Here is a 23,500-nt window from a genome sequence, read left to right as displayed (position 1 = left end):
CATATATATCTAAACATACATTTTTTCCAGGAAAAGAAATATAATTTGCAGGAACGTGTTGATAAAGTAAAGCAAAAAGTGAAGAATGTAGAAGAGAAGTCTAAAGAATTTGTTCAGAAAGTGGAGGAGAAAAGCATTGACCTCATTCAAAAGTGGGAGGAGAAGTCACGGGAATTCATTGGTAACTTCTTAGAGATGTTTGGGCCTGAAGGAGCATTGGTAAGTTTCTTTGTGCTTAATTCATTTTTTTTTCTTCTAGAGAGCGTGTTTTGAGGGATTGACCACACCTGTGGTCTGCATTCTGACATTGTCTGTAGTATTAACTGTTGCATGACTCTATTAAGTTCTGCGCAAAACACTTAAAGAAGTAACCATTGTGCATTCTAGGTAATCAATATTTGAAATATTTGACTTTCTTAGATTATGGGTGTTTCCATCCATAATACATAAATATTGGGAGGGCTAACCCGGTAAGAGTAGATAAATAAGTTAATCTAAGCCATGAAACAAAACAAGAATGGATTAGCAAGACCACTGTAAGTGGAAAATCAATGTTATAATTGTTTCAACTTGAAGATCCTGAATGATAAAAAGATTAGTATTTTTTTTTCTTTCTGCGGAGGACTTAAGGTCAGAATACTAAATTTAACTCTATTTCGATTTACAATGTACATTCATAACCTATTATTTTTATTGCTAAGCTGCATGCTGAGAAAAAAGTCTGTTACATGTTATCTTAAGTTATGTTATATGAGTAATTGCTTTAACTTTGAGAGTATAGCTCATTACATAGAACATTGTTTTGTTTCTAGCTTACCAAAACAAAGCAACACTGTCTAAAAATGGGTTTTGCAGTTGGATATGACAATAGAAAATGTAATGTTTTTAAACCTGTCAGTATTTGGCAGTCTTGGGGAAGATCAAGTAAGTTAACAATTTGGCTTTCATAGGTTCATAGGTAGGTACTAGGCTATCGGCCCAAGGGTGTAAACCTAGCCAACAAGTTTCCCTGGATTTCACCACCCAAGAAAGTTATTTTCCTGTGCCCCTGTCGAGCAGAGCCACAGAAGTTATCCCTGGGGTGAATTTCCCATTTCCCATCCACTCATCAAGATTTTTCTTGAAGAGTGCTAATGAGGAACTCTGCTTGACATAGATAGGTAGCTTGTTCCAGAGTATGGGAAGTCTCTAGAACAGGAATCTATCCCTCCAGCATGTTCTGTTTATTGTGGTGACAAGGTTTAGGTCCCTAGAGCATGTATCTTGGAGGGATTTGGATTTCTTTAGGTGTAGCATGTCCAACAGCTCTGGGTTTGACATAGCTTTGTATGTTAGGCAGAGATCACCTCCGAGTAGGTGATATGCTACAGAGTAAAGCTGGAGTTTTTTGAGACAGTCAGCGTAGGGCATCTGTTTGAGTCCCATAATCCTCTTTGTGAGGTACTTCTGTGGCCTTTCCAGCTGTGGCAGATGTCTTGTGAGGTACATTCCAAAAGGGCTGATGTTCTTCATCTCACATTGCTGCAGTCCTTACTTATGGGTAGTCCACTGTCCTCGGTCGGCCCGAATACCAAAGTATTAGGCTGACGTCGGCCATGGGCGCACAGCCCTGACATCAGAGCGTCAGGGTATAAAAGCGCATGACCGACGTCATATCCTCAGTCTTTTTTGCCGCATGGTCCGATGCAGAAGCAGCGTTGCAAGTGCCGTTCGGCTTTCTGGAAATTTTTAAGTTTTTGAGTTTCAGACATACCAAGTTGGGCTAAGTACCCCGTTGCGGAGCATTTTTGTTTTTTCTTGCCTCAGTTGTTTACCAGATGTCAGAAAAAGTGAATAATTGTATTTCTTGTGGGAAGCAGATACCGCATAGGGATTACCACTCGCTTTGTATCCCTTGCTTGGGACCGGAGCACGACGTAGTTGGGTGTCGGTTTTGTGCTAGGTTTAATAAGCGCACTATTAAGAGAAGGCTAGATTGCGCTAGGTTAGTTTTTGGCAAACGGTGTAATTATAATATGTCGTCGGATCCTCCGACGCCTGCTTCCACGAAGAAGCGTAAAGACAAATCTGTAAAGCCTAGACAGGATGATTCGTCCATTTCGGACGCCGGTCCTTTGGAGATTGCAGTGGAACAGGTGGATCCGGCTGAAGTGTCTGTTGAGTCTCAGGGGAAAACCTTGATTTTACAGGATGTGGCATCACAGGAGTCAGGTCAGGCTGAAGGGGCCTCTCAGGTTACTATTCTCCCTTCTTTGCCTAAGGGGGTTAGGCCTTCTGCTACTGTTTCTAGGGTTCCTTCTAAGGGCAGGACTGTTTTGCCTTCTTCTGGAGTTAGTTCTGGTTCTTCAGGGTCTGTACCTAAGAAGCATATGCTTAAAATGGCAGAAGATTTGATTTCTTTAATTAGAGGTTCCATACCCCCTCCTGATAAGAGGCCCAGGGTAGAGCCAGAGTTGGAAATTTTGGAGCAGGCCTCAGATGATTCTGAGTCTTCTGCTGAGGATATTCAAGATTTTCCTCCTTATTCTGATTCTGATGCAGAGGATTCTACTCCTTCTGCTTCCCCTCCAGAGGATTTTTCATTTTCAGAAACCTTACACTCTATGAGGGAACATTTTAAGTGGGAAGGACAGGATTACTCAGATTCCAGAAAGAGGCTTAGAGAGTTCTTGTTTTACCACAGCACAGACCCTTGGCTATTCCTCCTGTTTTGGATGTTGTTCAGGATGTTTTTTCGGAGGCCTCATTTAATCCAGATTCTATGCCTCCTGCACCAGTTAAACCGGACAGGTATTATAGGGTACCTGAGGCTCATAAATACCTATATAAGAGTCCTAGGGCGGACCCAGAAACTATTAGTCAGGGGCCTAAGGGTGTTAGGGCTTCTGTTGTAAAGAATCCGGTTCCTCTAGATAAGGAAGCTAGAGCTTTGGACAGATGGGGTAAGAAGGTGTACACCTCTTCTACTTTGGCAATGAGGGCTTTAAATTGCCAGTTTCATATGTTGAAATATCAGAATTTCCTCCTTTCTCAGCTAAAATCTAAAGTGGATGCTTTGGCGGAGGGCATAGAGTGTAAAGAATTGCAAGATTTGGTGCATGTTTCTGAACAGGTGGGGAAACATTCTTTGCAGTGTGGCTTTGATGCTTTGCAGGCTTCTTCTAGAGTGGCTGCCACTGGTTCAGTTCTTCGTAGGCATGCCTGGCTTAAGGATCAGAATTTATCTGAACATGTTAAGTCTAGAATTCTGGATGCCCCTTTACAGTCCGAAGTGTTGTTTGGTCCTCCTGTGGAGTCTGTTTTGAAGAAAATGGGGGACAAGGCTAAGTCTATGCAGACTGTAAAAGATTTTTTGCAGGTTCAACCTCCTAAGTTTAGTAGAAATTGGCCTGCTAAGGGGTGGACGTACCCTTCTTCTGATCCCCAGTCTAGGGGTAGATCTAGGCGTGGGTAGGGGCAGAGCTCAGAGTACCTTTAGGCCTAGAACCTGGAGTTCGCCTGCTCAATCTGCTGGTGAGGGTAGGGGCCAGTCCTTTCGTAAACAGGCCCAATGACCTGCATTTTCAGCTGCCAGATTCTTCTTGCCTGGCAGCTCCTTTGGGAGGAAAGCTAGCTCTCTTCAAGCAAAATTGGTTTTTAGTCACCCAAGACAAATGGGTGTTGGACATTATAAACAAAGGTTACAAGTTTTATTTCCATACATTGCCTCCTTTCAAAGGTATGCCAGACATTCCTCCTCGGCAAAGGATGGAGGCTCACAAACAGATTTCATTACTTCTTCACATGGGAGCCATACAGCCAGTACCTCCTTCAGAAGTGGGTCTAGGGTTTTATTCCTGCCTGTTTCTAGTACCAAAGAAAGGGAACACGTGGAGACCGATTTTGGATTTATCTCTCCTCAACACTTATTTGGACATTCCAAGGTTCAAAATGTTGACATTACAACAGCTTTTGCCTCTGCTGGGAAAAGATCACTGGATGGTAACTCTGGATCTAAAAGAGGCTTATCTTCATGTTCCTATCAGGCCCAGTTGCAGGACGTACCTGCGTTTTCGAGCTGGAAATTTACATTATCAGTTCTCTGCATTGCCCTTTGGCTTATCTACTGCACCCAGAGTGTTCACAAAGGTTCTGGCTCCAGTGATAGCCTTTTTCAGGATGGAAGGAATACAAATTTATCCTTATTTGGACGATTGCCTGATTATTGCACAAGACAAGGACAAGCTTCTTCAGCATCTACGGTATGTGATGGTAGTGTTAAGATGCCTAGGGTATTCTGTGAACGAAACAAAGTCCAGTCTAGTACCCTCTCAGGACATGTGCTTTCTGGGTGTGAGACTGAATACAGCTTCCCAGATGGCCTTTTGACCCCGGACAAACAGAAAAGTCTTTCACTTTATTTCCATCAAATGTCTCTACAGTCCAGGCTGACTGCAAGGACAGTCCTTCAAGCCTTGGGGTTCATGGCATCTTGTATTCTGGTGCTTCCCAATGCCAAATTGCATATGAGGAAGCTTCAATGGTATCTCAAAATCTATGGACACAACACTGCCAGGATCTAGACACTGTCATTCAAATGATACCTTGCATTCAGAAGGAATTGTGTGGTGGGCTCAGGAATGTCACCTAAACAGGGGACTCTCTGTGACCCGACCAGAGGCGAGTCAGATTCTAACGACGGATGCCTCGGACAAGGCTTGGGAGCACACCTCAATGGGAAATGGGTGCAAGACACGTGGCCTGCCAGACTTCAACATTTGCATATCAACTTGAAGGAGATGTTAGCAGTACAATTTGCATTAATGGCTTTCAAGGATTTACTTCACCCAGGGCAGGTGTTGATTCTAACAGACAACACAACTGTCATGTGGTACATCAACAAGCAAGGGTGAACTCATTCGCACCTCTTTGCAGACAAGCGATGATTTTGTGGGAGACAGCTCTCAGTTACAACCTCAATCTTCAGGCAAGATTTCTACCAGGAGCACAGAACTCCTTAGCAGATGTATTGAGCAGACAAATAGTGGATCCTCACGAGTGGAAATTGGATCCTCAGGTATTTCAAAAGTTGACAGTGTCATGGGGAACTCCAGACATAGATCTGTTCGCTTCTCCACTAAATTACCAGTTGCCAAAGTTTTGCACAAAAAGGTTTCATCACACAGCTTGGAAGGTGGACGCTCTGTCATTCAGTTGGGACAATCTTCATGTATATGCCTTTCCACCTCTACCTCTTTTGCCCAAGGTTCTCTTGAAGGCCAGACAAGACAAGCCATCCATGATCCTGATAGCACCGGATTGGCCTCAACAGCACTGGTACCCACTACTGAGGAGTTTGGTCCGAGAGCCTCCATGGCCTCTGCCTTTGATTCCACACCTTTTGTCTCAGGAGGGCAATCACTTTCTCAATGTCAGAATTCAGTCTCTGCATCTAACAGCCTGGCATATTCTGTTTTAGATTCTGGAGGTTCTCAGCTTCCACAACAAGTTTTGAATGTTATTTTGGAGGCCAGGAGGCCTAGTACAAGGAAAGTTTATGCTGATAAATGGAGGAGATTTTTATTTGGAGCAAAGGGAAGGACTTTGATGTTTCCAAGCCTAATTTGAGTGCTTCCTTACAATATCTTACTGAGTTATTAGACAGAGGTTTGTCCTTCTCCTCCATAAAGGTTCATGCTGCAGCCATTTCGGCTAATTATGACTGTGACCCTCCTTTATTCTCTCATCCTTTGTTTAAGCAGTTTCTCAGAGGGCAAAGAACATAAGACCCCACGTAGAGCTCCTACTCCTGCTTGGGATCTCAATTTTGTGTTGGAAAAGCTTACTCTACAACCTTTTGAGCCTGCAGCTACGGCCGAGTTAAAGTATTTGCCATGGAAAACTGCTTTTTTGTTGGCCATTACTTCTGCAAGAAGGGTTTCTGAATTACAGGCCCTTATGGCAGTGGAGCCTTTCTTGATTTTTCATAAGGATAGGGTATCTTTGCGTACTAATCCTTCCTTTATGCCTAAAGTGGTTTCTAGTGTGGCCTTAAACCAAACTATTCATTTGCCTACTTTTTATGCAAATCCTCAAAATAAAGGAGAAGATTTTGCATACTTTGGATATTCACAGGCAGTTGCGTTATTATTTGAGCAGAACCAAGGAGTTCAGACAGTCTCAGCAGTTGTTTGTTTCTTTTGCTTTGGGTTCACAGGGTAAACCTGTTTCAAAACAAACTATTTCTAAATGGATTGGGTTTTGTATTTCTTTTTGTTATTCCCATCATGGTAAGGAGATTCCGACTGGGATCAGACCTCATTCCACTAGAGCTACTGCAACTTCTACTGCCTTTCTAAGGGGGGTAGCTACAAAGGATATTTTGGAAGCAGCCACTTGGAGTTCAGTACATACTTTTTTCTAAACATTACCACCTTTCTCTTTATTCTAAGTCTAGGGCTGGATTTGCCACTGCAATTTTACAGGGCATTTTAGCAGCCCCTAATGCTTTATGATTTTTCCAACCTCCCTTTCCGTTGCTTTGGCATTCTACCCATTAGTAAGCTCTGCAGCAATGTGAGTGGAAGAAGTTAGTACAGTTTTCTACCTACCATAAATGTAGATGTTCAAGATCCACATTGCTGCAGTCCAATTCCCTCCCTCCTTCCCTCTGTAGCTTAGCATGGTTATATGGTTTGGGTGATGGCTGTAGTTGGGCATATCTTTTGGGAAGTTACTCTGTTTTTTGGCTGTGGCCTTTCTTTTAGGGCCTTCTGACATCTGGGGCAAGAAAAGACTGAGGATATGACGTCGGTCATGCGCTTTTATACCCTGATGCTCTGATGTCAGGGCTGTGCGCCCATGGCCGACGTCAGCCTAATACTTTGGTATTCGGGCCGACCGAGGACAGTGGACTACCCATAAGTAAGGACTGCAGCAATGTGGATCTTCGAACATCTACATTTATGGTAGGTACAAAACTGTACTTTGTACTCAATAATGGGTCTAATGAGAGCCGAGTAGAGGGGAACAATGACCTCTTTTTTTTCCCTGGATGAGAACCCTTTCGTGATGAAGTGTGCCACGTAGAAGTATTTCCTGACTACCGTGGCGATGTGATTATCAAAGGAAAGACTACTGTCCACCTGAGTCCCAAGGTCTCTTATTACACTTTCAACATTAAGCGGACTGCCACCTATGTGGTAGTTCATGGGTACAGAGTTTTTACCTTAGGGGATGACAATGCACTTTTTGGTATTGAGCTTGAGGCCATGGCTCTGACACTAGGCATCTGTCTCAGTGAGGCCCTTCTGTAGGATGTCTATGTTGCTTGGGGACTCGACTGTGGCACCCAATTTGCGGTCATCTGCAAACTTCATCAGCCAGAGGCCCCCTGTGTTAGCCCGTACTTCAGAGAAGTAGATACCAAACAGAAGAGGACCCAAGACTGAACCCTGTGGCACTCCACTTGTCACTGATTTGAAGTTGGAATTGGAGTCTGCAACTTTTACAGTGTGGGTTCTTTTAGTGAGCCAGTTGGCAACCCATCTTGTGACGTATGGATTTATACCCAGTTTAGTGAGTTTATCTGTAATACCAGAATGGGGAATGGTGTTGAAAGCCTTGGCAAGGTCAAGATAGACTGTGTGAACTGCCTTACCCTCGTCTACGGGTTTGGTGACTGTTTCAAAGAAGCCGATCAGGTTCAGGAGGCATGATCTGCCTTTCACAAACCTGAACTGGGTGGGGTCTAGAGTTTGGAGGTTACCAATGTCTTTGTTTATGAGTTCCATGATGATGCGTTCTATGGCCTTGCAGACCAGACTCGTCAAGCTAATAGGGCGATAGTTCCTGGGTTCCGTGGTGGCTCCCCCTTTGTGGAGTGGTATAACTGTTGCTGTGCGCCATTCAGTGGGTACAAAGCCGGACATGAGGCTATGATTGAACATGGTGCTTAGGTGGGGGGGCAGTTCATTCTGAAGTTCATGTAGGACGCAGCCTGGGATGTTGTCCGGTCCCATGGATGCTGTGTTCTTGGCTTTGGAGAGTGCAGTTTTTATCTGCTCAGTTGCGATTTCAGGGGTCTGCATTCTTCTGGCATGGATATGGGCACATTAGGGGGTGAGAGTGGGGTAAAGTTAGTACTGAGCCTATCAGCCAGGATGTTGGCGATATCAGTTGGTTCTGTAATTTTTGTGCCATTGTGCTGTAACTCAGAACAGATCTAGATGTTACCACTGAGATTCTTGACATAGCTATAGAATGCTTTGTGTTTGTCCTGAGAATCTGTGGCAATCTTGTTCTCATAGCTAGCTTTGGAGGATTTTATGAGGGATCTCAGCTTCTTACTGAGGCTGACAAGGGAGCTCCTCCACTCATGGGTTTTTGCTCTCTTTTGGAACAGTTTCTTCCTTCTTTTCTAGAGTTTGTTTATAGCAGGGGACCACCAGATTGGCTTCCTTCTTTTGGAGGGTAGGGTTTTGGTTCTGTTAGAGATGGCACGATTCATGCAGTCGTGTAAGTGCTTATAGAGTGCATTTGTGTAGGATTCTGCAGTCATAACTGTATTGTCCATCTGCATGGGTGTCATGAAATTTGCCACTTCTGTCTTTAGTTTATTCAACTTTGGAGTTGGTGTTTGCTTGGTTTGCGGATACACACACAAAATACACAAATATAAAATCTAGCAAACAAAAAACATGATCTAGTAACCTCTAATAAAGAATCCCTTCAAGTACCCATAGGGTGCTAGAGTGTTTTTGTGTTTGCTCATTTTTTTTAATATATATATACTTGTAGTCTGCAAGAGTGAGTGCTTGTAAGATGTATTCATTGACAGGCTTGATCAGTACAGAATGCAGAGGGATAAGGACTTCTTTGGAGCTATAGGAAATAACCTTTGAGGTCAGCTATGACAGATAAAAGGATTTCAAAACCAGTATTTGCAACATGATGTTCAAAGGTAGAGACTGAGTTCTGTACCTGCATTTCAAGGTCTGTCACAGCATCTTTGTTTGAAGTGGAGTGTTTTCTGTACTGTAAGCTGGGTGGAGGGTTTGTTTACCAAATGCAGCCTTACTACATGTTTAGCATTTAATTTTAGCTCATTTTCAGAATACCAGCTGTTAACTTGTGTAAGTTCACTTTGCATCATCTGCAGGTACCCAGTTTACAATCTTCTGCAACTGTGGGTAACCTGAGTTCCCTGTTTTTGATTTGAGTAAGATTCAACGTCTGTGATACCCTTATTGAGTTAAAACTATTTATAAGAAAATTGAACTTTGCACTTATTTTGATCAGTCAGATGCAAATGACACAGTACAATTTAGAAAGGCAAGTACATTTAATCCTCCCCTTTACCCGGCCCTGCAGGTAGTTTGTGCATCTGATATATACACATTGAGTGTTGATAAAAATATTAGGAGAAAATGTGGTTTCAAAATGAACTTGACCAAGGAAGAAAACCAAACTCTGGATGAGTTAATGGCGGACAGGGAAATCCGCATCATGAAGCCTGATAAGGGGGGAGGTATGGTTTTGATTAACACATTTGATTATTCTAGCAAAATCTTGGGAATTTTGAATGACACCAATGTATATACACCAGTGTCCATTAATGAAATAAACATTTCATATAGGAAAATAGATTTAGCAATTGAAGAACTAATATTGGAAATAGGCTTGATAAAAAGCTTGGGGCCGCATTGACAATTAAAAAACCAAGGTTAGCTTCTTTTTTCGGCATTCCCAAGATACGTAAAAGCACTACTGACCCACCATACAGGCCAATAGTTTCAGGTGAGGGTTCAAAGACATATTCAGTTACGACTTTCTTAGTTCGTACCCTTAAACATATTACTGATGAACATGAGCACCTGTTAAAGGACTCCGGGGATTTTTACGAAGTTTAACCTTGCAACCATATGAGGGTGAGGTGTATTTTTTGACCATTGACGCGGTCGACTTGTTTACTTGTATACCTGTGGAGGAGGGTTTGGATTTCTTATGGTCACTCTTGAATGAAAAAAGGTCTACTTTGAGTTTTGATATTGATGTATTAGTAGAACTTATGAGGATGGTATTGGATAACAACTTTGTATACTTCGAGGGAGAAACATTCAAACAAGTTAGAGGGATAGCTATGGGGGCAGCTTGTGCCCCCATATATGCCAACCTAGTACTCTTAAAATGGGAACTACAATATGTATTTACCTCTGGGTTTTGGAACAACATAAAATTGTATCAACGCTTTCTGGATGTTTTATTTATAATCTGGGAAGGGCCTGCTACTTCCATTACTGAATTTCTCGAATTCTTGAATTCAACTACTGATTTTTTAAAATTTACATGCAAGTTTGACCAACATGGAATTGACTATTTGGACATAAGGTTAGACAAGATCAGTGGGGGCTTGAAGTCTAGGATTCATAGGAAAAATACTTTCAGTAATTCTTACCTTCCTTATATTAGTGACCATCCCTGGAAACAAAAAAGAATGACCTCAGAAAGAAGTGATTTCTTATTAGAAATTTAATTTATTTCTGGCCTCTTCTGTTTAAGGGGTTATCCGGAGAATGTAATAAAGGAGGTTGCTGATGATGTATTAGAGGGATGGGGTGTAAAGTACCCCCCTATTTTGGGTAAACCACTGGAGAATGTGAATGTGGATGTGCCTACTGGTTGTTTTTGTTGTTGTGTCTTTCAGCTTTTCCCGGTTAGGGGTCACCACAGCGGAACTCAGGTCCGCTAATGATTGGCAGTAGATTTTTACGTGCGAGTTGCCAGCCCTGATGTACAACCTTCAACGAAGGTACGCCCATTCACGCATGTCTCCACACAGAAGAAGCTCTAGCTGAGAATTGAACAGGACAACGTCTTACTTTGAGGTGACAACGCTACCGCAGCACCAGTGCCTACTGGTGAACAAGCTTTTAATAGGGCGGTAGTGTATCTAAAGAAGTTAAGGATTTAGTTGGGAGGAACTGGAAAATGTTGAAACACAATAAGGACATTGTACATAAGGTAGGTGAGAGCCCCAATTTATTTTTAAAACTGGAACAAATCTATAAAAGTTATTTGAAAGGAACAACTATCAGGATAGAAGGATGAGGACCAGGGGATAAGAAAATGTGGTAGGTGTGGATACTGTAAATATATAATAGAGGATGCACATGTTACCCTAAATAATTATGAGAACAGTAAGATTTACTTTAGAAAGGGTAACTGTGTTACCAGAGGTATAGTATATCTGGCTATATGTAAAGACGGCTTCAGTTTTTACGTAGGGAAATCAGAGAGGGCACTCAATAAACGTATTTATGAGCATCTTTATAGTATTAGAAAAGGAAACTTGAATAATGCATTGTGTAGGCACCTATACACAGAGCCCAAACATGTAGGTTTTCTATTCGGAATCCTTGAACAAGTACGTACAGACCCTAGGGGGGGAGACTTGATTAAGTTGCAGGGAGACCTATTGGCAACTAAAATTAAATGCAACCCAGCCTCCGGGATTGAATGACCATATTTCCATTAAACCTTACTTAACTAAAAGAGCGGAGAAGCTATGAAACAAGTATGTTCTGCTGTACAGTATTTTTATAATATATTTATAATATTTACATAATGTCTCTTAATGTTACTTGTCATTTACTTGTCGTTTATGTTTCTGTATACATATGTACTGATGTATTTATTTACATATATTATACTTTTTTGAAGGTTTGTAGCGTGCATAGTGAAAATTGTGTAACTCAAAGGGTTTAAAGATTTGATAATGAAGTGAGTATTTCACTTTAAATATTTGAAACAGTTTTGGTGCCTTATTTATGAATGGGGGTATTTAAATGAGGGTAAAAAATGTATATGTTTATACACTTGAAAAAGCCCTGCAATTGAGTCCGGGTGAAAGCGCTTGTGACATTTAACTTTTAATAAAGTTCCATTGGACTACCATCCTTGCTTGGCACCTGGACCGTTTTTCTTGGTATATACAATATATACAATATGGAAGAGCTGTCACATATTAGTGTAGGGAAATAATGTGAGAAAGACAAGTGTACCTTATTGATATAGGACAGAGTGCGAGATTAGATGATGTGACCACAGGGAAGGCATTTGAAAAAAAAATTGACTCTGACTTGAAATAATCTTCAAGCTGAGCATGACGTGATGGGTACGAAATTAGATCTTTAAGATTAGTAAGGAGAGATTCCTAGAATTTCCAGCCTAGGATGGAGAAGAAATGATTAGTGCAATAAAGTCTCTTTCTGAGACATTGAAAAAAGTGGACCAACGTGATTAATACTTCTTAGATTGCAACTGAACTTTGAAACTTCATCATAGAATTGTAGGAAGTTTACATTTGAAGTATTTGAATGCTGTGATATTTGCATCTGCTGGTTTAGGGATTTTGAAAGAGAAGGTTACCAGTTTGTGGTCAGACTTGACTGGGGAAGGGTATACAAGTGAGATAGTACATATAGATGCTATATTTGTAAGGACCAGGTCAAGAACATTTTTTTCCTCTCTTGGGCTGTCTTGACTATTTGATCTAGAGAGTTCCTCTTTATGAATTCGTGGAATATTTGGGTAGAGCTTACATTTGTGGTATAGGTTTCCCAATTTGCAGTCATCCAGGATGATACAGTTTTTGTGTATTTGAAGTTTATCCAGTGTATTTAAGAAATTAACAAGAATTTTTTTTGGGGGGGGGGGTCGTCAAGGGGGGTTGTGTAACATGCTATGACGTGATAATTGTTTTCATTTAGAGTGAGTTCAGTCTCAATAAGTTCAATTTGTGACTCTCTGGGAATGTACCTTGAGGTGACGTAATCTTTATCAAGTGTGGATACTCAGCCACAGTTCTCATTAGGTCTAAAAGCATGATAGGCACAACACCTTGGTATAAAGGGGTGCTGCTATAGTCAAGTATCCATTAGACATAGCTAGGACCCTGGAAACTGTGAAGCATTTGCCAACTGGTGACCTCCGTAAGCAGTTAGAGACCAAGGTGGCTACCATTAATTTTATTACATCTCTGTCCATGCATTTCCTGCACAACTTAGCAGATGGAGCAGTTTGCTTAGCAATCACAATAAGGCATCAGGACTGGCTATATTTGATTGGTTTTGTGTAGCACTTCAAGGCAGCCTTCTTCAGTGCCCCTTTTGACAGAGTTTCACTGGACAGAAAGTAAAAAATAGCTGCAATATTTTGAGCAGAAGGGCAAAATGCTAGACTGGGTGAAGATGTTTTTCCTTAGATCACTGTTGCAGTATTCCAATACTTGTAGGTTATCCTGTCAAAGGTAATTGGATGTATGGCCAACTTTTCATTAAAATTTCTCCCTACACTAGGACGTTAATTTTATAATAGACATGCTTTGATTTTTTTTTTTTGGGGGGGGGGGTTGAACTGGATAGTTTACTAGACTTACTTTTAAACATTTGAAGATAGTACAAGTTGTATTTGCCATTGCAGTGTAAACAGTGATCAGAAAAGGTGCTAAGGTACTAGACTGAAGACCTGGAAGTTGACTGGAGCAAATGTGCATAAGTTCAAGGAAATAATCAGGGCTCTAGCATCTCAGGAAGAAGACGAAATACATGGAGATGAAGAAGAAGAATGGCAGCTCCTCAGAACAGCATGTGTTAAGATGATAAAGTTGATTTGAGGCTGAGCCGAGTATGGAAATAAGGCACATAAGGAAAACCGGTGGTGGATTGCAGAAGTCCAGAAAGTTATTAAAAGAAAAAAGTGCAGGAAGAAAGTAGGATCTGGAAAATGTGGAACGGGCTAATAAGGAATGATTGGTAACTAACAAAGAGGCTAAGAAGTTGCAATACCAAAGAACAAGATATCAAAGGTACTCTACCAACTTCTAGAAAGTGATTCAGCAGATGGCCCAAGGAAGATCTGTCAGGTTGCAGGGCAATGACAGAAAGATGAAGACGGTAGTCCGATACCATTTTTAATTGAAACCAGCAACAATCTGTTTAACAGTCTACAGGCCATCAAAGGACCACCTTAAGGAAGGGCTACTTCAAGAAGCTTATGAATAAAGAAAACCCCACAGAAGTTATGAAAGAGGAAAAATAACTCACCCTAGAAGAAGTAGGAACTGCAGTAAGGAAAATGAATTCAGAAAAAAAGAAAAAGCCATATTCCATTTGACTGGGGAATAATGTATTTGAGTGCCATTGTACAAAAACAAAGTGGACTTTCACAACTGCATGCAGTGCAGAGATATAAAACTTCATGATTCATGTGATTGACTACATTAAGAAATATGTCAGGAGGAGACAGATCAACAGAGCTGCTGTATGCAGATGATGTGGCATTGTTTGCAGACTCTGAACAGGAACTTCAGAAAATACTAGGGGACTGGAATGCAAATTTGATGGCACTTGGGATGAAACTTTGTACAGGCAAGATAGTGGTCATGGCAGCAAATGGGAATCAGAAGAAGCTGAAAACTGAGATAGAACAGAAAACAGTGTGACATGTTAACAGCTTCAAGCATCTGCAAGGTGTATTGAAAGAGATTCTGAATTGAGGAAGTTAAAACTGGAATCAGAGGTGCTGCAACTGAATGGCACAATGTGTCAGACATAGTGTGTAACAGTTCTTCTGCATGGCACAGAAATCTGAGCCCTGAAAGCAGATCATCTTAACAATCTTGAGGTGATTGAGATGAAGCGCATGAGAAGGGTAGTAAAAAGCACATTGCTGGGCAGAAGAAGAAATGAAGACATCAAAAAGCAGATCATCTTAACAATCTTGAGGTGATTGAGATGAAGCGCATGAGAAGGGTAGTAAAAAGCACATTGCTGGGCAGAAGAAGAAATGAAGACATCAGAGCAGAAGCCAGAGTAGCCCCAATTGCAGAAAAGGTTGTCAGGGAGAACAGATTATGGTGGTTTGGTCATATGTGCAGGAAAGCAGATGATTTGGTAAATGTGATTTAGGAGAAACAGGAAAAAAGGCAAGAAGAGGCTAGGACATCCAGCTAACAGAAAGATGGATTGCATAAGAGAAGACCTGGGGACAGTCAGACATGACTTTCAAAGAAGGAAGGAAAGTGTCTGTGAATCAAGAGAAGTGGCAGCAGTTGACACAACCCCTCAGTCCTGTGTAGAAATGTGAAATAACGGACTTAAGGGTGAGGATTATGGTAATGATACATGATTCAAGTTATGTTCGCCATTCTGTTTTGTGTGTTTCTGATCTTCTAACATAACCTGTTTGGTGTGCCATCTGGAACAGGTCTTTCTCAGGACCCCTCTGTGCCACTTTCTAAATGTTGCATATGGCATGAACCTTGCTCACTCTGCTTACTTGCTATTTTTCATCCAGTGCCCAGAGTGAGGGCAGATGCGTTTTCATTGTGTTTGATGTTTGCCTCCATTTTAGTCTTAATGTGGTACTTGAACACATTAAAACTTGGCAAATAGTTTGTTGTGGCTGCCCAGCTGACCCCTCATTAATAGTTAATACATTGAATAGTTCTTATATTGGCCTGCTAACAAGCCGTTATTGATACTGTCTCAAGCCAAGCCATTAGGTAATAGATTCTTCTAGTGCATGTTTTAAAATTGCTTTGTCAGCTGGGATTTTATGGCTGCCTCACAACTGTCTGTCTGCACCTTCATTGAGCTCAACCTGACTCTTCACTGTAGATGTTAAGTCTGCAGTGTCTTCCTTATTTTGTGGGACTTTTTACAGCAGCATCTTGTTTTGGGAGAGTCTTTTTTTCAAAATTGTGTTTGTACTTTGTGTATAGTAATTATAAACATGAATTGAGGTTGTCTGTTCTGGAATAAACTACTTTGAAACTGGAATCTGCAGCCTGCTCCTGGTCCTTCTTTGGTTTGTTTACATATGAATTGAGGTAGGTTATGAGTTAAACCTTAGATAGACAGTGAGGTTATACTGGAAAAAGTTGCACTTGTGCGCAGTATATGGGGTGTAATCTTTTGTTGAAATGTGCTGTCCTTCAGATGTAATGCTAAGCCAAGGTCTAGTCTATCCTTCCTGATGCTGTCTTTTTGGGTGTCCAGGCTGAAGTTCAAAGAGCATGACTGTAGAACCACTTTCCTTAAAAGTGATTCCTGCAGTGTGTAAGCTGTATATGGACTGTAATTCCGGTACTTTAGGCACCTTTCTAGAATTGTGTTGAGGAGCAGAAGTGCCAGCATGGATAGCAGCAACTTATCACTCACCTGATGTCAACCTTCCTTGAGCTTTTATTAAGTAAACTAAAATCTGCAAGTTACAGTTACTGCTTCTCTTAGTAAATATATAGCAACCAACCTATATAGCATGCAGACAAGTACAGCCAAAACCTCAGAATGTCTTGTGTTTTTTTTGTGGTTGCACAAGCAAACATTTATTATGTAGTTAGCATTTCGTAAGGTGCTGCTAGTTGCTTAACAGCAACATCTTACAGCTACTGTGATTGCATATCCATTAAGCCTGCATTACCAAGCAATGCATGGCAAATTCATTTTGTGCTGCTGTGTTTGCAAAGGTACAAATCGGGCATGTGTGAGAGTCTGTTTAGGATAAAATAATACAAAAATACAGTTCTGATGCTGGGCACTCTTGTTAGTTGGAAATCTGTTGATATAGATTTCTCTCCTGGCTCAGTTCATTTGATTTTTTTTTTCAGTTCCCATGATTGAGGATGTGCATCATCACATCATGTGACATAAAAAGAGAACATTGGAATTAACCCAGATCCACCATATATTTTCTGCTGCCTGCACAGTTTAGATGTCAGTTCTCTTATTTGTCAGGGAAGAATTCCCTTTTCCAATGCCTGAGAAATGGAAACCATCTAAATCTTCATGTTGCCAACCGTTCGTGACTTGCTACCCACATTGACACTGCCTTTACAGCTTGGAAGAGGAGCACAAAATATGAAGTGATTCATTGATGTGATGTCCGGCATTTACATTTGGTCAAAAAAAACGTCAGTGAAGGGATTGTTTCTGGCATGGATTGTATGTAGCATGATGGTCATTCAGGATACTCATCATGAGGATCAGTGGGAGAGTCCCTCATGCAGCCCCAGGTCTATAATAGAACACTGTCAAAAGTTTGAAGAGATGGAGGACAGACATTGGTAACGTGCTTTTGGAAGTCTGTCCAATAGACAGATTCATGATCTGCATGAGTTATGTGTGACAACCTCATCTTTCACCAGTGGGGAATGAAGTTACCCTCTAGTAACCACCTTAGGGATCATCCTACAATGTAATGACTGACAACCCCCCCTCCATTCAAGTATTTTGAGCAAACCTGTGACAGGCATGCTCTCAGGGTATGATTTCATGTCTCCCTTCTGGTGCTCAGTGGTTGCACTGTAGAGTGCAGAGCCTTCTCTCCAAGACCCCCTGGGTCCAGTAAGATTTGATGCCTCAGAATGAAAAGGATCTATCAGAGCCTGCTGTGTCAGGGTACAGAGGTTAGGCTTTGACATAAATTGTCTTAACATTTGATCTGATGTTGTCAATATTCATGTAATCTTTGAATGTGGGCTCAGTTCCGAGCCTCGGAACTAACTCTACCATTTATTTCAGCTCGTGCCTTCTAAACTCTTGATCTAAGCTTTACCTGTGATGCTCCTGTCTAAATTACCTCAGATCTCATTTGCCGCTTCATGGTGTCAGACACATGCAACCACTCTCGAGCTTTGCTTTGGTGTTTGAGTAAGTTTCTTATATATCCTTTTTTGTCTTTAGTAAGTCTTTATTGATTCTAGTATATCTTTTTCTGTACCCATTCCTCTTGCTATCCTATTTCTGTGTGTGTATGTCTTTCTCACTTGGTATTTTTCTTTTCTCAAAAAAAAAAAAAAAAGAAGCTTTTTCTGCCTTTGAATCTGTTTGTGAGTGTTTGACATTTTCATCATGGCTGACAAAGCTGAGTCTCCTGCCAAATCTTCCAAAGGCACCTCCAGATTTAAAAGGTGTCAAAAATGTCAGGGGAAAATGCCCAGTTTGGATGGGCATACCCTTTCTGTATATTGTCTAGGCAAAGTCCACTTGCAGGAGAACGGTTCTATTTGCCATGCCTTTTCCACTAGGACACTTACAGAACATAAGAACAAACTTATTCTTAAGGACCTTTTGAAGAATAACTTTGAAGAGGCCATTTCTGTGTCCAAAACGGAAGCCAGTTCTTCATCTTCGTCATCCTCATCGTCTAAGAAACAACCTTCTTTGGTTCCTAGCATTTCGGAACCCCCTAAAAAGGTTACAAAACAGCCTTCGCTGCCAGTGAGTTCCACGGTACCAAATGGTGGTGCAGCGGTAGCGTTGTTGCCTCACAGCAAGAGGTTCTCCTGTTCGATTCTCGGCTGGAGTGCGGGAAGTGCCTTCTGTGTGGAGTCTGCATGTCCTCCCAGTGGTTGGGTGGGCGTTCGAAAGACATGCATAAATGGGCGTGCCTTCGTTGAAGGTTAAACGTTGAGCTGGCACCTCGGTTTCGTGAAAATCTACTGCCAATCATTAGCAGGGCGGAGTTCCGCTGTGGCGACCCCTAACCGGGAAAAGCCAAAAGTCAACAACAACCGATAAAAATTTCGGAGCCAAGTTCAGCTACCTTGGCACTGAGAGAAACGTCGGTACCAGAGCAATCACAGTATTGGAGGGGCAGAGTCTAGATGACTAACTGAGAGCAGTGAATTTACAGAGCTCCATAAATTAGTATAATAATATAGGAACATTTTTATTATTTTCAAGTTTAAAACATCAGAAACCTATAGATAATCTACTAAACTACATAAATATCAATTTTGGTGGAGATATACAAAATGTTCCTGTCAAGTAACTTGGAGATATATTGAGTCACTGAATATGAACAACTCAAGGAATTCTCATCCAGATGCTGCTTTGAAAAAAAAAAACTACAATTGATGACGTCTACCATACAGGAACTATCTTTGAAGATGGATGGATTTAAAAATGACATAGAAAACCTCAAATTAAATTCTCAAAAACAGACTGATATTCTTAAGGAACTATTACAACAACAGCATGCAAAAATAACACGTACAGAGACTTCTCTAAATGACATTGAAGGGAGACTCAAAGAGGAAGAATTCCAAAAAGAATTTCTGCTTAAACAGAATACATGGCTGCTTAACAAAATAGATGACTTAGAAAACAGGGAAAGGAGAAACAACACAAGGATCTTTGGTCTGCCTGAAAACACTGAAGGAGAAGACATTATTTCATTCTTAACCTGGATTCCTGAATTTTTAGACTTGAAAGAGGGACTTTCATTTGGAATTGAAAGGGTGCATAGAGCACTGAGGAAACCTTCTAATTCAAGAAATACTCCACCTTGATCCACAGTTGTAACATTTCTTTCATTTCTGGACAAGGAACTAATGTTAAAATCTGCTTGGAGAAAATCACCCTTAAAATACAGTCAAAGCCTGATGAGGTTTGACAATGATTATTCTTCCAGAATACTAGAACAAAGGAAAAAAGACTGTCCAGTAATAAAACTGTTGAAACAAAACATTAAAGCACAGCTGGCCTTTCCAGCCAAGATAAAAATACTTTTTGCCAATGAGGTGAGAACCTTTAATGACTTAGAAGAAGCTACTATTTTCATCAAAAACAACAACATAGTGTCTATCCCAGAAGAAATGGAATGGATGCCCCCTACTCTTAAAAGAATAAAAGAAACAAATCCTTGGACCGATGCTAGAAAGAAGAAACAAAAAACTGATTCCAAGATAGCTGTCCCAAAAAAAATAACTCTTGCAGCTACATCTCTCAAAGTATCAACTGATATGGTATATCACTTGTCATCTGTTTTTATTTAAAAAAAGGAGGGTCTCTTAAACAACTGAGAAACAGTAATGATTTATTCAGAATGTTCAAAGAGTCCAATAATTCTCCATAAACAAAGATAGGTCAAGATGGGTTACTATTTACGTTATATATAAGCCAAACAAAGCAACATCTAATATAAACATAGAAGTTTCTATTCCCCTATTGAACTCAATGAATACTTATCTTGTTCATTTTTCATTGTTTTTACTTATAATGTGTTTTTCGGCTTTTCCCGGTTAGGGGCGCCACAACGGAACTCTGGTCCGTTAATGATTGGCAGTTGATTTTTACGTCCTGGCTTGCCAGGCCTGACGCACAACCTTCAACGAAGGTATGCTCATTCACGCTCGTCTCCACACAGAAGACGCTCTAGGTGAGAATCGAACCGGACAGCGTATTACTGTGAGGCGACAGTGCTACCGCAGCACCACCACTGCGGGTCAATCAACTAATTCAATAAGGTACCATTCATCAGAGTTCAGACTCAAATGTAACAAATTAACATCACATATAATAGCAGTAACAATAGAGTGTTTTGAAAGAAAATGCTGTCATGGAGACTAATGCCTTCTTCAGTTAAAGTATGATTTAAAAATGTCATGTATATCCTGGTTAAATAATAGTAGCAAGCTCTTAGTACAAATGTCATCATTATTCTGTCTAAATATAGTTAATATCAGTTATGTCAGGTATCACATCTACGAGTACTGTTTGATCAATCCTGATGTGATGTGCGTGGATGCAGCTGTGTCTGGCAGCTAGTACAAATGTCATTGTTATTCTGTCTAAACATCGTTATTACCAATTATGGCAGATATCATAGCTTCAAGTGCTGTTTGATCAATCCTGATATGGTGTGCGTGGATGCAGCCGTGTCTGGCAGCTAGTACAAATGTCATTATTATTCTGTCTAAACATAATTAATATAATTTATGGCAGGTGTCATAACTTCGAGTGTTGTTTGATTAAGCCTGACATGGTGTATGTGGATGCAGCTGTGTCTGGCGGCTGTTGTGGGTTGCCATTTTCGTCTCTGGAGGCTGTGGGTTGCGTCTTGTGATCGAGGTTTGCTGATGCTTGTGATTTAGCAAGAGACATTTGGTGTTTTAGTCTGGATCCAGGGGAGGGGGTGGATAGAGCTGTGGTTTGGGATATTTTGACAGAGAGTGTTTTGTTTGTGCATCTGCTGAGTGAGAGGTGGGAGGGCTGGAGGAGTGTGTTGTCTGTTGTTGTTGCGGTTTGTTGGGAGTTTTTTTTTGGGATCTGCTGCTCTCTCTTCTTTTCCCGGTTGCTGCCTCACTGAAAGGGAGGGAATTTAGGCTCGAAGTTGCAGTGAAGTGAAGCTTTACTTCAGGTGCATTGCAAGCCTCTGTTATACAGTACACAGACACATTAACAGAAGCAAACACTCCCAGGTTGCTATGGTAATGCAGACAGCGTGATGATAATGCTTAGCGGCTCTGAGGAGCCTCCGAGATGATTCTTGGCAATGACCTTTTTAGTTTAAAAAATTTAATAAAAGGGCTGTTTTAAACCACATGTACACACACATTGATGGTCTCCCAACACTTCATTTAGCTCATTAAGTTGATTCTTGATAAAACAAAACACACACACACACACACTAGTTATGTAATGTATGATTTTAGTAAATCTAGACATAAAGGATGTGATCCTCATATAAGATGAAGCAGTTTGCTGAATTTAGATATTAAAGACAGGATTTAATAACATGGGCTTGTGTATAGTAACACTACTGTTTTAATTTGTCATAAATGACATACACTATTTTGAACATCAAGGGGAAGCATGATGATTTTCTCATATAGGTAATTGTGCATAACAAGTCATGTAATTGGTTTAACTTGAATTGTGGTTTTTGTAACGCATCTTGACCATACATAATACTTAAGCTGTTACAAAGGTAGCTAATGCTTTATACATGACATCAAACTGACAAAGTTGTTCAAGGGAAGCAATAGAAGCCTGAACTAGGAATGTCACAGAATGTAACAGTCACATTCTGCCCAAATAGTATTAAATTGACAACAATCACTCAGTTTAACCTTTGCTGATTATACAAAATAGAATGTTGCCATTTAAATCTAAAAACTTTCAGTATATGCCATAAAATGGAGATTTATGAATTTGGAAAGGGAAGTTGTAATCATTAATCACAATAAGTGAATTTGTTTTTTCTAACCTACAATTTCCTTCATTTTGTAATAAGAAATGACAGATATGAAAATCCTTATGTGTCGGAAATGGGGGGAAGAGGGATGCACTGATAATTAAAATGTACTAACTTGCATCGATCTTTACATAAAACAAACTTGATGCTTTAAGTAAGTTAGCGGCAAACAAAATGATTACTTAAATGCTGATAAACAATGAAATATAACTTCTGATATATTCAGTAAAATACATTGTATTATAAACATTAGGTATAAATATTAATGTTAAGTTGCCTATCTCGTCTTCATTCTTGCTGGTTGGGTTCGGAGCCAATCCTCGGCTCTGACTCGGCCATCTTCAAAAGCTCGAGAGCTGCTTACTGGCTCGAGGCCACCCCCTATCCCATGATGCCTGGCGCTAGATACCCAGATCTCGTTTGCCGCTTCTGCTGCGAGGTTGTTCTGCTGGCTCAGGTCATATAAAACTTATTATTACTAGTTTTATCTGTCATAAAAACTGTTAGTTTAGTGTAGAATTCCCTTTTTAGTTATAACTATTGTATTTTAGTGTTTTCTATCTGAATCCCTTCTCTTTTCAGAAACTCGTTTTAATTAGAGAGTCCTCCCCCCCTTTTCTAGCCCTTTCCTTACCTCAAAAGGTTTCCGTTTAAGTTAGAGGATAACCTTTTCTGTCTTTCTCTCTCAAAAAAAAAAAAAAAATAATAATTAATAGTTGTTGTTTATAGTATCTATTAGCTAGTTTAGTTATACTTCTGGTAGTAGTAGTTATTGTATTTGTGGTATTTTAACCTTAACTTCTGTGTCTGGGTTTTTTCCTTGGTTTCTATTCAGGATGTCCACGGATCCCAAGCCGTCCGGATTCAAGAAGTGTGACTCATGCTGTCAGAAGATGTCTCTGACAGATGGGTACACTTCTTGTGTTTATTGTCTGGGCGTCGTGCACCTGCAGGACTCTTGCTCGATTTGCCACGCATTTAGTCCAAGAGTCCTGCAGGAGCACAAAAACAAGTTTATCCTGAGGGGTTTTCTTAAGCCCCAAGATTCACCAGCTAAGGCTCAGCCAGTGAAGTCTTCTAAGACACCTAAACCTTCGGCTCCCAGTTCGGAGCCTTCACTGGGTGAAACGGTACCATCTATCTCAGTTCCGGCTGGAACCGAGGTTTCTCCCTCCCAGTCGGCCCTGACACATTCCTCTGAGCCATCTGGGAGTCAAAAAAGATCTAGGTCTCCTCTGGAGTCGATACTTTTGACACCGAGATCACCTTTGCTCCAATTGGAGCGTAGTCACCACTCATCCTGCTCTTCTCGGTCCTCGAGACTTTCAGACCATGATGTGGAAAGAGTGGTCAGTAGACTGTTAAAATTGCAGGCCCTAGCAAAAATGTTGTCCACCCCCCCCCCCCTCATCAGGGTCGGCTCCACTCACGTCTACAGATATTCTTCCTCCGACTCCTTTGAGCTCGGAACCGGAGT

The 23,500-nt window shown here is 40.8% G+C and overlaps 1 protein-coding gene across 2 annotated transcripts in view; it reads left to right on the top strand.

The window, feature by feature from the left end:
* Nucleotides 1–23,500, top strand: part of PCYT1A (phosphate cytidylyltransferase 1A, choline) — an 872,556-nt gene that overhangs the window by 800,917 nt on the left and 48,139 nt on the right. For both annotated transcript variants that reach the window (XM_044070294.1, XM_044070293.1), the window contains one exon: nucleotides 31–219. In XM_044070294.1, the coding sequence (XP_043926229.1) occupies nucleotides 31–219 (189 nt within the window). The remainder of the gene's footprint in view (nucleotides 1–30; nucleotides 220–23,500) is intronic.

The sequence above is a fragment of the Protopterus annectens genome, chromosome 4.part1 (assembly GCF_019279795.1).
Source record: "Protopterus annectens isolate FY-2018-M chromosome 4.part1, PAN1.0, whole genome shotgun sequence".
Lineage (NCBI taxonomy): Eukaryota > Metazoa > Chordata > Ceratodontiformes > Protopteridae > Protopterus > Protopterus annectens.
This window is presented reverse-complemented; position numbering and strand designations above follow the sequence as displayed.